Source organism: Elephantulus edwardii, unplaced genomic scaffold, assembly GCF_000299155.1.
Source record: "Elephantulus edwardii isolate Elephantulus edwardi_28Jun2011 unplaced genomic scaffold, EleEdw1.0 scaffold00373, whole genome shotgun sequence".
Taxonomy (NCBI): domain Eukaryota; kingdom Metazoa; phylum Chordata; class Mammalia; order Macroscelidea; family Macroscelididae; genus Elephantulus; species Elephantulus edwardii.
Genome location: NW_006400123.1, coordinates 885341 through 902784, shown reverse-complemented (window position 1 = coordinate 902784; position 17444 = coordinate 885341). Strand labels below are relative to the sequence as shown.

At 37.8% G+C, this 17444-nt stretch overlaps 1 protein-coding gene across 4 annotated transcripts in view; it reads right to left on the bottom strand.

The window, feature by feature from the left end:
* The window catches only part of PARP8 (poly (ADP-ribose) polymerase family, member 8), a 364740-nt gene that overhangs the window by 83040 nt on the left and 264256 nt on the right, over positions 1-17444 (bottom strand). For all 4 annotated transcript variants that reach the window (XM_006902146.1, XM_006902149.1, XM_006902147.1 and 1 more), the window contains 2 exons: positions 8207-8267; positions 7190-7280 (listed from right to left, as the gene is read on the bottom strand). In XM_006902146.1, the coding sequence (XP_006902208.1) occupies positions 7190-7280; positions 8207-8267 (152 nt within the window). The remainder of the gene's footprint in view (positions 1-7189; positions 7281-8206; positions 8268-17444) is intronic.

Genomic DNA, 17444 nt, shown 5'->3' with positions numbered 1-17444 from the left:
TGGTGGTCTGTTCCACAATCAGCCCCTGGCCTAGTTTTCACAGCTGATATTGAGCTTCTCGAGGGGTTCCTTCCACAGTCGTAGTTGATCTGATTCCTATGCATACCATCAGGTGAAGTCCATGACAAAATCAAATTCTTATCAGAACCTTTCTATTTTTCCTAGGAAGCAAATGAGAAGGTGAAAGTTCTTCCATTTTCCTCCTTATCTCATTATAATTGAGGTTGGAATGAGAATAAATATTGCTCATGACATGTGGAAATTTATATTAACACTCTGACCAAGTACAGGAACCAATAAGAATATGACTACATGAAAAAAGAGTATTTAAAGTAATATTAATTATTTATCATTTTAAACTAAATGCAGCCCTGTCTTTGTAATCAGAAACTAAATTTTTATTTCAGTAAGTCTAGAAAATACTAGAAAAATACATATAAAAATTACACAACAGCTCTTTTGTTATTTAAATTCTATATTCCCTGTGAATATGAAAAATAATTCTTTAATTTCTAAGTGGATAAAGAGCTGCATTTCTACAGTTCTTCGAATTCCTATTCACTTACAGATAATCATCATGTTCAGCACAGACAAATGATATAGCTCATGTATCTCTCTAACCTAGGCATGAAATGCCTTAAAGAGACAAAACTCACTGCTAAATAGGTCAGTCTAAACACTGGATTAGTCATACATCTTTCATAAGTTCATTTTAGTATAAATGCTGATGCCTTCAAGCATATTAAAAAACAACCTTTAAAAATTTTTTTCCTATCCATGATTGTGGTTGGACATTTGGACGGTCTCCATGCTCATGCGATGGTGAATAATGCTATAATGCTGCTATAAACATTGATGTGCAAGTATTCTTTTGTGCCTCAGTTCTCATTTTTTCAGGGTATATTCCAAATGGTGGAATAGCTGTATCATAAGGAATTTCTGTGTTCAGTTTTGTGAGGAAGCACCAAACTGTCTTCCAGAGTAGGTATACCATTTTACAATCCCACCAGCAATGTATAAGAGTGCCTATCTCTACACATCTTCTCCAACATTTATTATTTGTGGTCCTGTAAAATTTTGCTACTGCTACTGATGTTAGATAGTATCTTATTGTGGTGTATAAGACCATTATTGTAACTAGTAAGCAGGTAACTAGTAAAGTCTGTATGAGTTATCTAATGGGGGTAGGGTGGGAGCAGAGGGGTGAGGATGGGAAGGGGTGAGGGAGATAATCACAGGGTTGCAAAATTTGATGGGTGGGGAGAGGGATAGATTAAGGAAATGAGAAAGATTTGGTGTGAAAAATAATGTATACGAAATATGTAAGTAAACCAGTATAAAAAATAAAAATTTTATATATTTTTTCACTCTTTAAAAACATTTTGCAATAATCCACATAAGCTTGAAAAAAGTGAAAATCTTTCCATTGGAAAAGTAAATTACATTTTCTTTAATGCTGTCTCTGGTTCTCATCATCAATTACACATTAGTGTCCATTTTTAATTATATTTTTTCCCCTCGATTTTTCTCTTCTTTTGGTTAGGTGTGATTTATAGTGACCCTGTGAACAACAGATCTGAACCATATTTTATCCTGTGTCATTGTTCTCATCTCTGACATACTTGAGCCCACTGCCACAGTCACTGTGGCAATCTGTCTCGTTGAGGGTCATCTTCTCTTTCACCGACCCTCCACTTTTCCAAGTATGATGTTTCTTTCCAAGGAATGTTGCTGTCAAGTTGTAACTGACTCATAGCTAATGCTCCAGCGTGTATTCAGAGGCAGTTTAATGACATGAGAGGGAGACTACCTACCTTTCTCCCATGAAGCAGCTTGGTATTTGAACCAAGTGCTTTGGGGATTACAAAGCAGCTTCTGAGAGCGTCCCTCCTAATAACATGTCCGAAGCATGTGAGATGAAGCATCTCCATCCTTGCTCTCTAAAGAGCACTCTGGCTGCATTTTCTCTAAGCTATGTCTATTCTTTTGGCTGTCCATAAGATACTCAATATGCTTCTTCAACACTACACAACTCAAAAAAATCAGTAATTCTTCTACCAGTCTTATTCACTGTCCAGATCTCAGATACATACCAGATGACTGTAATAATCCATTGGAAAATTTCTTAGAAAAGTAGCAATGTCTAGAAATATTCTTGAATAATCTCTTACATAGGCAATGCATAAAAAGGGAGAAAAATAACAACAGACCAAAATATTTTTTGTAGTATCCTCCTTATCAGAGAAATGCCAGTAATTTTTGTTATGAATAGTAAAACAGGAGGAACCAAAATGAAGACGTTGAGTACTGTGAATGAAAAACTCCTCATTTTGTGAAAGATGAAAAGCAAACTGCTGATTATCACATTTTATCTCCAAATGAAGGAGCCAATGACCCAAGAAGTATATACTGGAGGAATGTTGTCTCTAGGGGTAGCAGTATAAGGAGAAAAGTGTTGGACATGGTTTCTCTTTCAGAAACTGGTTCAGACAACAATTTCTCTATTCTTGTGTGGCTATGACACATAGTGGATATAGCTGACACCAAGGTTGATTCTGGGTAAATTCACACAAATCCAGTTATACAGAGGTTACCACTGTGACTGCTTACAATGCTGATGATGTACTGACCCCTTGCATACCATCTGAGGGGAAGTTTACCCAGAAGTAGACAGTAATTGAGAAATTGCTCTCAAGAGAAATCTATCCATAGAGAGGTTGAGAAAATAAGGAAGATAAGAAAAGGTAAAAGTCATACAAGGAAAAAGTTCTATTGCATTCCCAGCCTAACAGTGTTCCTGAGAATAACACCATGGCACAAACCATATCTCACATTTGTCGAATGCTGAAGCAAAGCAGCCGGTGCATTATACTCTTGTACTACAAGCATAAGGGGTATAGGTGAAGAGGAAAATTCCAGGTACTTCCTACTCTCTAGGATGAAGAAAGGTAAAATGTCTGAAGGAAATCTATGGAAGGTATAAATTATTGAGCAGTTAGCAACAAAACATGGAGGATATGAACAGAGACCTGGTAAAATGAAAAAGAAAATCTGTACCTGGTACTAACAGAGTTCACTGCCAATCTCTCACCAAATTTGAAAAACGATAAATAGAATAAATGCAAAAGTGACCTTCTTAGGTGGAGGAATCATTTTTCCAAAAGTAAAAAAGTGAAAGAAAGAAGAAGTAAAAAAGTGAAAGAAGAAAAGAAGGAATTAAATTTTAATCCCTACTTAAAATAAAGGAGCTCTAGTGGAGAAGGACATTATACTCGGAAGGGTGGAGAGATAGCACAGGATGAGAAGACCCCAGAGGAGATGGATTGATACAGTAACTGGGACAATGGGTATAGGTGTGTCAGAGTCAGTGAGACTAGCTCAGGACAGGGCAGGCTGCAGAGCTGTTGTACATTAGGATCATTATGGGTTGCAGGCAACTTGACAACACATAACAATAAGACATTCAAATTTCACTAAAGTATATTAAAAAACAGGTGTGACTAGGGAAATATTTTTCCATAAAAATATAGAAAAAAATAATTTAAAAAAGGAAAGACTTCCCTTTGGGTTCCATAAAATTAACACACAAATTTTAATAAAAACTATTTTTGTATTTCTTGAAATGCTTAAAGAAAAATCTGCAAAGACCATGGAGAACTATGTGTAGCAGTTTTATTTATTGATGTTAGGTGATGTGAGTGCAATATGACTCATAGCAACTCTATATAAACAACAAATTGGAACCTTGGTCTATTCTGTCAGGATCATAATTTTGGCTATGTTGCAGTAACTGTTAAACAGGTCCTTTCTGGCGAGGGTGAAACTAGGCTGCTTCTTGGAAACAAGGAATTTGAAGCATCGCCTGACATGCTTTGGGCATGTTGCAAGGAGGGACTAGTCCTTGGAGAGGGACACCATGCTTGGAAGGGTGGAGGGACAGGGCAAGAGAGGAAGACCTTGGATAAGATAGTGAGAGGGATAAGGGAGGTATGTGTGTCAGAGACAATTAAACTGGCTCAAGATAGAGCAGATTGAGAACTGTTACACAAAGGTCTCTATGAGTGGCAAGTGACTCAGTGGCATATAACAACAACAACAACAACAACCTGTATCAATCTATTTTTTTACCCTCTTCCTTTCTTTCACTGATCACCTAACTTTCCCAGCAAGATGTCTTTGTCCACAGACTGGCCCTTGTTGACAAAGTGATCCTAATATGTGAAATGAAGTCGACAGATGATCAGGACTGGCAAAGACAATGCCTACTTTGCTTTTATTTTTATTTTTTAATGGGTAACCAAAGTGTAGTTTACAATCAATCAATAACTTTTAAAAAAATTTATACTGATTTATTTGCAGAGTTTGAATACATTGCTTTTCACAAAAGATCCTTCTGATTTCCTTTACCACATCCACCGGTCAAATTGTGCAACCCTATGACTTAACACCCTGTCTATACTCACCCCTCTGCTTCCATTCACTGCCACCTGGATGCTCATACTCATTCTACATTAATGGTTTTACACAGTTTTTGTCCTTGTGGAGTTAGTTCATTGTGCATAATGCTCTAGAATCCCTCCCAAGTTAGGCAGTAGTTTACAAAATTGTTGCTCCTGTGTGCTGCGCAGTATTCCATTATATGAATATACCACAACTTCTCAATACATTTATTTGTGGTTGGACATCTGTGTTGTTTCCACGTTCTTGCAATGGTGAATAATGCTGCCATGAACACAGGTGTACAAGTTTCCATTTGTGCCTCAGCTCTTATTTTCTTGTTTTCAGTTCTTATACTCCAAGCAATAGAATAGCTGGGTCATATGGAATTTGTATGTTCAGCTATTTGAGGAAGCATCAGACTGCCTTCCAGAGTGGTTGTATCATTTTACAATCCCATCCAGCAATGTATTAGAGTTCCTATCTTGCCACATCGTCTCCAACATTTATTATTTGCTGTCCTGTTAAACTTTGCCACTGCTACTGGAGTGAGGTGGTATCTCATTGGGGTTTTGATTTGCATCTCTCTTATTGCCAGTGATTTTGAACATTTCTTCATGTGTCTGTTGGACATTTGAATATTCTTTCTATGTCTTTTGCCCATTTTGTAATTGGGTTATCAGTCTTTTTCTTGTGGAGGCCCAGGAGTATTCTATAAAGTTTCATTTATGAGACTCTTGTCTTAGATGGTATTGCCAAATGTTTGTTCTCAGTCAGTAGGTTTCCTTTTCACCCTGTTGGAAAAAGGTTTTGATGCACACAGGGATTGTCCCATTCATCAATTTTATCCTGTTTAGATTGTGCATTTCTGGCTGTATTTGGCAATCTCTTTATATCATAGACTAGGCCTTCAAAGCTTGATCCTAAGTTTGTCTCTTATGAAAATTATATTTTTTGGCTTTACTCCCAAGTCTCTGATCCACTTCAAGGTCATTTTTGTGTATGATTTGAAATATGGATCCTGTTTCAGCTTCCTGCAAATAGCAGTCCATGTTTGGCAGCACCATTTGTTGAAGAGGTCATGATTTCCCCATTTGATAGGTTTTATTTCCTTGCTGAATATCAGTTGACCATAGATACTTAGGTCTAATTCTGGGTTCTCAATTCTATTCCACTGGTCTCTGTGCCTGTCATTGTACCAGAACAAAATCCAACACCCCTTCCTGATTAAGACAATCAGCAAAGTTGGAATAAAAGGGAATTTTCTCAACGTAGTGAGAAATATATACCCAAAACCAAGAGCCAGTAACATTCTCAATGGAAAAATATTAAAAGCATTTTCCTTGCTAACAAGGACCAGACAAGGATGTCCACTGTCATCATTTCTATTCAATAATTTACTGGAAGTGCTTACTAGGGCAGTATGATAAGAGAAGGAAATAAAAGGCATCGAGATTGGCAAAGAGATGGTTAAACTATCGATATATGCAGATAATGGTATACATAGAAAACCCCAAAGACTCAAGAACAACAAAAACCTGTTAAGAGCTAGTAGGCCAATTTAGTAGAGTGGCAGGATAAAATATCAATATAAAAAACCCCAAGGGATTCCTCTACAGTAACAAAGACAACTCTGAGAAGAAAATCAAGAAAGCAGTACTAGTTATAATTGTTGTTTTGTTTATTTTGTTGTTGTATGTCGTCAAGTCACCGGCGACACATAGCGACCCTGTGTACGACAGTCCCAAACCCTGCTCTATTCTGTGCAATCAATCAATCTCATTGAGGGTCTTCCTCTCTTGCACTGTCCCTCCACTCTCACAAGCACGACATACATCCCTCTCCAAGGACTAGTCCCTCCTTGTAACATGTCCAAAATATGTCAGACAAAGCTTCAGAATCCTTGCCTTCAAGGATCAGCCTGGTCTCAACTTCTCTAGGATGAACCTATTTGTCCTCCTAGCAGTTCGTGGTATATTCAATATTCTTCTCCAACACCACAGCTCAAAGGCATCAATTCTCCTTCTATCATCCCAAGTCATTGTCCAGCTTTCTGATATATAGCAAGTAATTGCAAAGACCATGACCTGGATCAGGTGCACGTTAGTCTCTAGAGTGACATTGTTGCTCTTTAGTACTCTTGAGAGATCCCTGACAGCAGACTTTCCCAGTGCAATATGTCTTTTAATTTTCTGGGTGCTAGTACCAAGAGTGGTGATTGTGGAGTCAAGCAAACTGAAACTGTTAACAATCTCAATCTCTTAACCATCTATGAGGATGCTGCCAATTGGCCCAGTGGTGAGAATCTTTGCTTTCTTGATGTTGAGCTTCAATCCATATTAAAGGCTGCAGTCCTTAACCTTCTGCAGCAAGTGCTTTAGGCCCTCCTCAGTTTCAGCAAGCAGGGTTGTGACATCCACATAATGCAGATTGTTGATGAGTCTACCTCCAATCCTGATGCCACATTTCTCCTTATATAGCCTAGCCTCCTGGATAATATTTTCAATCAATTGAGACAGAGTAAAATTATACTCAAAACCAAATGAGCCCTAGGGATATACGGTATAGTCTTATCAAGCTGCTAAGCAAAAGACTGGTAGTTCAAATCCAAGGCAGTACTTTCTGTAAAGATTTACCTCTTAGAAACTTAATACAATTTTGTTTAAATCAAGAATTATAAAATTTGCTTATTATATAGTACAAAATGTAATTTATATAATATCCACAGTATTGAAAACAAAACAAAACTAACCTGGGCCATTTAAATACTGGGTAAGTGAACAGTGTAGTCGGACAATTATAGGTTCTGTTCGAATTACTTCCCAGGCCACAGCAATCTCCTCCTGCACAATTATATTTAAAAGTTAAATTAGGCTTATTTCAGTAGAATTATTTTAACTTTCTTCAAATTAAAGTAAATTTTAAAACTTAAGTTGAAAACTGAATAAAACTTATGTTGAAAACTGAATGTATAAATCACAAATAGATATCTCAAATAAAAGTGTTTTGTGAAAATCAAGTGAGTACTTTTCATTTCGTATTTCATATAAAAATTAAAACTGAGCATGTTAAGAGATACCCACTCCTCATTTAGTGATATAGTTCAGTTCCCAATACCAGGTTGTTATATGAAGTCATTGTCGTACAAAAATGAAGGAAGACTTCATCAAATCATGGAATGATGGATGTCACCACCATTATGTAACTGTCAGATTTCATCTTTATTTATCTTCCAAATTATATCCTTACAAAACTGTCAAATTATATAATTACATAATTGTCAAGCTAATGAGAATCATGGCCTCATCAAGGTGACATACAACCTTAATTATCATAAGCAGGGTCACTCTTATCATAGCATCATAGCATTTATTATATAAATGAGTTATTCATGAGCAATGTATTTGAACAGCAGATCTTCTAATATTGTCTCAAATTAAAGCTATCTAATAAGGAGAAAGCCAATAACTGAAGATCAAGTAATAATACAAAATACTACAAAACTTAAAAATAAACCAAAAACACTGTTAACACTGAGCTGGAGTACTATACTATACTATATAGTACTACAGTATCTACAAATGTCAGAATTATTAAAAGAATCAAGGCAAAATACAGATGTGTGGGTGTTCAGCAACTTACAACATTTCTCCAAATACGACCTTAACTAATGCAAAATATGTAAGAGAACAGGTAATTAAATTTGGCCAGGTATTTAAAAAATCAAATCATTTTTAATACAGCAATTATTGCATAAATGAATACTTACATCAAGAAAGCTAACATCAATATGGAGATCAATGTCCACATCATCAATGGCTCCATATTCCCTGAAAGGAAAGATAAACATTAATTTTTAATTTTCCTTCAAAGGTAGATGAGTTTGAGTATTTTAAAACTCAATCCCTTATTCACATTCTTGGTTTCTATATAGCGCTAGGAACTGACTATAGACATGAATAAACAGCAATGTCACCTTCTTTGGCCTATTTATACCACAGATACATATTTTAATAGACACAAATTTATTGTTTATAGTCCTCTTATCAGCTCTATCTCGTAGCTCATTCCAGCTTAAGTATAACAAATGAAATATCCAACTTGGGCCATCATCGCAGTCACTGGCATGTCTGCATTCACTGTGTCAGAAACTGGGTTCTAAACCACTAGTTGCTCAAGGGAAGAAACATGGGGAATTTCCTTTCATGTGACTTAAAACTTCTGAAAACCTGCTCAGAGTTCAAATTGGATGATTTACAATAACAACAGTATTTTATAATGGAAAGACCACAAATGGATGGTTTTGAAATAAATTTATTAATCTTCAGTTTAGAAGTCTATTAGTCCAAAATCCAGGAACCAGCTCGAGGTGGAGATCACCTCTCTATGCATTGCTTGCAAAACAAAGTCCCTGTTTCCTTCAGCATCTGTAAGACTGGTATTCCTCAGAGATATTCATGGTCCCTGTCGTTTCTGGTGCTGACATTCTTCCTATCACAGGGGTCTAGTTCTGAAAGGATACACTCCACTGAAATTCCCTTACTCAGTGCATTTTCTCTATCCTTTTATCTGCTACCAACCAGACTAGACAAAATCATCAGATGAGAGCTGTTACATCCTATCTTGAATCCTCTTGTAGCTATATGGTTTTTCAGATGTTGTTGTTGTTAGGTGCTGTCGAGTCACATACGAATCATAGAGATCCCATGAACAAAAGATCTGAACCCTGTTCTATCCTGTGACATCCTCACACTTAGAGTCCCCTCTGGTACTCATCATGTCAATCCACTTGGTTGAGCGTCTTCCTCTCCTTTGCTGATGCTTCACAATTTCCAGCATCATGTCCTTCTCCTAGCAACATGCCCAAAATATATGAGGCGAAGCCTTTTCATTCTTGCCTCCAAAGAGCACTCTGGCTGTACTCTCTCCAAGACATGTGTGTTCTCTTGACCATCAATGGGATGTCCAGTGGTAAAAATCTTTGTTTTCTGGTTTATCAATTAACGGAGATTAGTTACACAGTTCCACATTAATCATCACATACATGTGTTTTGGAGGACACAATTCAATTCGTGACAGCATCTCTCTGATGGTTTTTCACCTTTTCTGCTGGTACTTTACCAAGCATAATGTCCCCTTCTAACAACTGGTGTTTCTCAATGTGTCAGACTGAGGAGAAAGAAGAGGACTGGGAGCGTTTTCTGCAGAGTATAAAGGGCGTCAGCCTTCAATATGGATTGCATCTCAACATCAAGAAAACAAAAGTCCTCTCCACTGGTCCAATAGGTAACAAACATCATGATGAAGAAAGAAAAAAAAATTGAAGCTGTTCATATTTTCATTTTGCTCAGATTTACAATCAATTCCCTTGGTATAGAAGTCAAGAAATTAATAAAAGACCGGCTTCCTGGGAAAATCTGCTGTCAAGGATCTCTCCAGAGCGCTAAAGAGTACGCATGTCAGTCTAGAGACTAAAACACACATGATCCAGGCCATGTTCTTGCTATTGTTAGGTGTTACTGAGTTGAGTATGATTCCTAGTGATCCTATGAAAAACAGATCTGAACTTTGTCTGATCCTGGACCATCTTCACAAACCCTAACATGCTCAAGTTCACTGCTGCAGTACCAAGCCAATTAACCTGGTTGAGAGTCTGCCTCTCTTTCACCTTCCCTCCACCTTTCCAAGCATGATGTCCCCTTCTGAAGAAGAGCCTCTTCTAGTAATATGCCCAAATTGCGTAAGACAAAGCTTTTTTTATTTGTCCCCAAGAAGCACTCTGGCTGCATCTTCTCTGAGACATATGTTTGTTCTTTTGACAGTCCATGGGATATTCAGCACTCTTCCTCAATACTACTGCTAAAAGGCATCAATTATTTTGTCATCTTTATTCACTGTCCAGCTCTCAGATGCATAGCAAGTGACTAAAAAGACTGTGGCCTGAATCAAGTGCACCTTGGTCCTGAAATTGATATTATTTTTTAAATTATTTTTTCTTTTACTTTTTTTTATATGTACACTCATGTTTATTACTGCATTATTCACAATAACATAGGGATAAAAGCAACCCAATGTCCATCAACAGATGAATGGACAGAAAAATCATGGTATATTCACAAAAAGGAACACTATGCAGCACTGAGAAACAATGAACTCATAAAACATCATATAACATGGATGACCCTGGAGGTCACCATGCTGGGTGAAATAGCTCAGTCTCAAAAGGACAAATACTGCATAACACCACTGTTATGAAGCAGAACTAACATGGGAGGTTGGGAGGAGAATATGAAAAGAGTGGAAAGATAATGAAAGGTGTATTGAAATAGATGAGGGAGAGAACTATTCAAAAGGAATATATAATTAGGCATTATATATAAGAAAATTAATGGTCTAGAATAAGAGCTACATTACAAATAGTACTGGGAGAGGTGGAGAGGAAAGCTGGAGGGAGGGAACTGTGCAACAATGAATGAATTATTTTTATTTTAAAAAGAAAGTGAGCTATTGCCCCTCAAAACGTGGAGAAGTCCCAGACTGCAGACTTCCAGTGCAATGCAAATTCTGATCTTCTAACTGCTAATATCACGTGTACTGATTGTGGATCCAAGTAACATGAAGTCATTTACAATATTAATCTTCTCTCCATCTTTCATGATGTTGCCCACTGGTCCAGTGGGGAAAACTTCTGTTTTCCTGACATTGAGATGCAATCCATGTTGAAAGCTGTAGTCTTTGATCTTCTTCAACAAGTGCTTCAAGTCCTCCTCATTCTGAGCAAGCAAGGGTGTGTTACCTGCAGAAAGCTGGATATTCATGAATATTCCTCTGAATCTGATGCCACATTCATCTTCAAATAATCGAGCTCCTCAGCTAATTTGCTCAGCATGCGGACTGAATAGGTATGGAGAAAGAATACAACCCTGACGCACACCTTTCTAATTGCAAACCCTTGCTCTGTTTGCCTCTTGTTCTAGGTATAGGTTTCATGAGAGCAAAATTAAGTGTTTTGGGATTCCTATTTTCTCAATATTAGCCATTATCTTTGAACCAGGCCATGGTTTTCTCAACTGTTTGCTATGCATCTGGGAGCTAGACAATGAATAAAGATGAAAGAAAAAGAACTGATGCCTTTGAGCTATGATGCAAAGAAAAATACTGAACATACTAGGGAGAGGGTGAAACCAGTTTGCTTCTTGGAGACGAAAATTCTGAAAATCTGTCTTACATAATTTGGGCATGTTTGCAGGAGGGGTCTGTTCTTAGAGAAGAATATCATGCCTGGAAGGATGGAGGATCAGCACAGGAGAATAACACTGTGGATACGATGGACTGACACAGGCACTGTGGTAACTGGAACAGGTGTGTCAAAGAAGGTGAGGTTGGTGTAGGATGAGTCATTTGTGATTCAGTTGTAGTCAGCTCAGTAACACATACCTGCAGCAACAACACAATCCACCAGTTACGGTAACTTTGGCAATGGGCTGAGTGTGCCAGACACTATGAAGTTGGCTCAGAATAAGACAAGGTTCAGAGCTGTTCATGAAGTTTGCTGAGTCTTAGTCAACTGAAGCACACAACAACATGTCAAAGATAGCCAAGCTGCACTGTTTATTATTCCATATTCTCTTTCTTTTTCTATTTGATATTTTAATTTAGTTTTGCAAACTTTTCAGGTTGCTGACATCCTTGCTTCCCTGATTACTAACCCACTTTGACAGCTGTTCAAGAATATGGTACTGTGTTGTTTATGGTTCTGTGTTCTGTTACACTCTTCATTAGATGTTTCAATTCAGTCTCTTTCTTCAGACAGTGTTTGAAATGTCAGTTAAAGATTTAAATGCTACTCTGTGAAAAATCTTTCCATGTTTTTTGTCCATTTTGTAACTGGGTTATCGGTCTTTTGCTTGTGGAGGCCCAGGAGTAGTCTATAAACTTTCATTATGAGACTCTTGTCTGAGATAATATTGCCAAGTGTTTGTTCTCAGTCAGTAGGTTTTCTTTTCCCCCTGTTGGAAAAAGGTTTTGAAGAACACTGGGATTTAATCTTTAGAAGGTCTCATTCATCAATTTTATGCTCTTCAGATTGTACATTTCTGGCTTTATTTGGCAGTCTTTTTATACCATAGGCTAGCACTTCTAAACTTGATCCCAGTTTGTTTCTTACAAACTTTTGGTCTTGGGCTTTATTCTCAGGTCTCTTATCCACCTTGAGGTGATTTTTGTGTATGGTGTGAGATGTGGATCCTGTTTGCACTTTCTGCAGGTAGCAGTCCTGTTATGCCAGCAACATTTGTTGATGAGGTTGTCATTTCCCCATTTGATAGGTTTTATTTTCTTGTCAAATATCAGTTGGCCATAGATATTTGGGTCTATTTTGGGGTTCTCAATTCTGTTAACACTCATCTACATGCCTGTCATTGTACCAGTACCACGCTGTTTGGGTTACTACAGCTATGTAGTAGGTTTTGAGGTCAGAGAGTGCTACACCTCCCATTTCAATTTGTTTCTCTTAAGAGTTTTATTTATTCAGAGTCTCTTGCCTCTCCAAATAAACTTGACAATTTCCCTTTCAATCTCTGTGAAAAATAAATTTGGTATCTGTACTGGAATTGCTTTGAATATTTAGATTGCTTTTGGTAGGATTGTCGTTTTCACAATACTGAGTCTTCCTATCCATGAACAGGGCACATTTTTCCATGTCTTGAGGTCTTTTATAGCGTCTTGCAGCAATGTTCTGTAGACATGGAAAGAATTTTCACAGAAGAAAATATTTAGATGGCTAACAGACATATGAATAAATGCTCCAAATCACTGGCAATAAGAAAGATGAAAATAAAAGTCACAATGAGATACCATCTCATTCCAGTAGCAGTGAAAAAGTTTAACAGGGCAGCAAGTAATAAATGTTGGAGAGGATGTGGTGAGATAGGAATTCTTTTACATTGCCAGTGCGATTGTACAATGATACAACCACTCTGGAAGGCAGTTTGGAGTTTCCTCCAAAAGCTAAACACAGAAATTCTATATGATCCAGCTATAATTCCACTGCTTGGAATATACCCCACAGAAACGAAAACTGAGGCTCAAAAGAAAATTTGTATACCAGTGTTCATAGCAGCATTATTCACCACTGCAAGAACATGGAAACAGCCCAGATGACCAATCACATACAAATGCATTGAAAAGTTGTGGTATATTCATACAATGGAATACTAGGCAGCATGCAGGAGCAATCACTTTGTAAATTACTACCTAACTTGGGAGGGACTGGAGAGCATTACACTGAGTGAACTAACTCAGTCCCACAAGGACAAATACTGTATAAAACCATTACTGTAGAATTGAGTATCAGGATCCAATGGGGGGTGGAAGGAGAAAAGAGAGGTGTTGAGGATGGAGGGAGGGTGATAATTAATCATAGGGTTGCACAATTCTATGGGTGGGTGGGGTGTAGGAAATGGGAAGGATCTTTTGTGAAAAACAATGTGTCTAAACAATGTAAATAAATCAATAAAATTTAAAAATATATTTAAATGCTCCTCCTTCAAGGCACTGTCTTTTCAATGACTTTCTACTCATATGACAGATGGCAGAAGAACTTTGAATTGTGGTACTGTGAAAATGTACTGAAGTTCTCATGAAATGCTAAATGAAGAAACAAGTCTCTCTTCAAAGAAGTATAGCCAAGTGCTCCATATAGGCAAGAACTGTGCAACTTTGTGTTACAATTATGGGCATTTTGCCAATAGGGCCAATCTAGGTCCCATACTGAGAAAGGGGGAGTGTTAGAGAAAGAAGTCCTCAAACAAGACAGACTGGCACAAGTACCATAATAATGAGCTGGAACATACAGAGATGGTGAGGATGGCACAGCGTAGGAAGACAAAGTAAAATGTTACAATGAAATGTGCAAGGATATGGAGTCAGAAACTCAAAAGGGACGAACTTGCTCAACATTTCTTAAGCCGAAGGAACTGAAGAAAAATTCAAACCTCGAGTTGCAATACTTAAGGATGCTTTGGGCAGAATATTAAAAGATCTAGGAAGCATTAAAAGAAGATGGAAAGAGTATACAGAATCACTGTACCATAAGGAATTGGTGGACAAAGAAGAATTTCATGGAACAACGTATGAGCAAGAGCCTGTGGTGATGAAGGAGGAAGTTCAAGCTGCTCTAAAAGAATTGCCAAAAAACAAGGCTCCAGTAGTTGATGGCATACGAATTGACATATTTCAACAAAAAAAATGCTGCCCTGGATGTGCTCACTAAGTTGTGCTAAGAAATCTGGAAGACGACCACCTGGCCTACTGACTGTTCCCATTCCAAAGAAAGGCGATCTGAGAGTGTGGAAATTATCAAACAATATCATTGATATCACATGTAAGCAAGAGTCTGCTGAAGATTATCCAAAAATGACTGGAACAGCACATCAACAGAGAACTGCCTGAATTGAAGGCTGGATTTAGAAGAGGCCGTAGGACTAGGGATATTATGGCTAATGTCACATGGATCTTGGTTGAAAGCAGAGAGTACCAGACGAATGACAATCTGTGTTTCATTGAGTATGCAAAAGCATTTGACTGTGTGGATCACAACAAACTGTGGTTGACTCTGAGAATGGGGATCCCAGAACACTTGATGGTGCTTCTGGGAAATTTATACTTGGACCAGGAGGCGGGTGTGAGTACAGAGCAAGGCAACACTGCACTGTTCAAAATTGGGAAGAGTGTGTGTCAAGGATGTGTCTTATTGCCATATCTTTTCTATCTATATGAGGAACAGATTATCCAGGAGTCTGGACTCTATGAAGAGAAGTGTGGCATCAGTATTAGAGGTAGACTGATCAAAAATCTGTGTTATGCAGATGGCACAACCCTGCTTGCTGAAACTGAGGAAGACCTAAAGCGCTTGCTACAGAGGGTCAAGGACTACAGCCTTCAATATGGATTGAAGCTCAACATCAAGAAAACAAGGATTCTTACCACTGGGCCGATTAGCAGCATCATGGATGATGAAGAGATTAAGATTGTTGACAGATTCAGTTTGCTTGCCTCTATATCTACAGTGAACACCCTTGCTACCAGCAGCCAGGAAATTAAAAGACAAATTGCATTGAGAATGTCAGCTGTCAGAGACTGAAGAGCAATGATGTCATTCTGGAGACTAAGGTGCACCTGATCCAGATTCTAATATTTGCAATTATTTGCTTTGAATGAGGTGAACAATGACTAGGGCTGATAGAAGGAGAGTTGATGCCTTTGAGCTTTGGTGCTGGAGAAAACTATTGAATACACCATGGACTGCTAGAAAAACAAACACGCTCATCCTGGAGAGGGTGAAGCCAGAATGCTCCTTGGAGGCAAGGATTCTGAAGCTTTGTCTGACATACTTTGGACATGTTGCAAGGCAGAATCTGTCCTTGGAAAGAGATATCATGCTTGGGAGGGCAGAGGGACAGCGCAGCAGAGGAAGACCCTCGATGAGATGGATTGATTCTATCACTGGGTTAATGGGGATAGGTCTGTAAGACTGGCAAGGCATAGGAGTAGAGTTTAGGGTTGTTGTACATAGGGTCGCTATGAGTCACAAGCAACTTGACGGTACATAACAACAACAAGAAGAATGCATCACAGATGACTTAATGTTACCTATAACTAATAACAAGAACACGTTGGAAAAAAACTATTCGAAGTTTCATTATCCTTACTTTAAAAAAGCCATCTGATTATATTTCTCCTAAAATCAGTAGCTGTTTTGTTTATAGCTTCCAACATTCTCAATTGGTTGTAGCAAATTTAACTATTTTGCTATAACATATTCTTTAAGAAAAAAGAACTGTTCAGTCAGATCTGATTTGATGGCGCGCGCGCGTGCGCGCACACACACACACACACACACACACACACACACATTTAAAAAAAAATAAAGAAATGCTTCTAAGTGCAATGAAGGAGTTTCAGACATGAGAAAGATATATAGAGCAAATTTATATCCACAATAATATTCTCATGAAATTTTATTCCAATCTGATCTACCATCGTTGCCTCTAAGGAGCATGATGGTTGTGCATCCGCCATGAAAGACTTACTCCTTTAGCAGTCCATAATATATTAAGTTAGTAAAGGGGAGGGTTGGGAGGGGAGGAAAGTGCAACAATGAATGAATGGAAATCCAAAGTCTCTGTAAATTTTCATTGAAATTAATAATAAAAAAATGCATTGAAAAAATAATATTAAGTTAGTCAATATCCTTCACTAACACCAAATTCAAAGGCACCAATTCTTTTTTAATCATTTTTGTTCTTTATCCAACTTTCAGATCCACAGGAAGCAATTAAAAATACCATAGTTTGGATCAGCCACACTTTAGTCTTTTATCTCACATTCTTGATCTTATGCATTTTGGAGAATCTCCAAAGTAGCAAGCCTTTTTATTTCTTAACTGCCGCATTGTATAGTTCAAATCAGGAAAGGAGTTCATCAGGGATGTATCCTATCTCCATACCTTTTTAATCTATATGTGGAACAGATCACTCGGAGGATTGGACTTTACATAAAGGAATATGGTAGCAGGATTGAAGGAAGATTCACCAAAAATCTGCCTTATGCAGATGAATGACACAGTCCTGCTTGCTGAAACTGAGGAGGAAATGAAGCATTTGTTGTCAAGGACTGTAGTCAGCAATATGGATTGAAGCTCAATATCAAGAAAACAAAGATTCTGACCACTGGGCCAATTGTCAGCATCATGACTGATGGAGAAGAGACTGAGACTGTTAACAAATTTTTGCCTGCCCAAGTCCACAATCAACACTCTTGGTACCAGCAGTCAGGAAATAGAACAAAATAATTACATTAGGAAAATGTGCTGTCAAGGACCTCTCTAGATTGCTAAAAAACAATGATGTAAGTCTAGAGACTAAGGTGCATATGATATGGGCCATGGCCTTCACAATTACCTGCTATGCATCTGAGAGCTGGACAATGGCCATAGAGGACAGAAG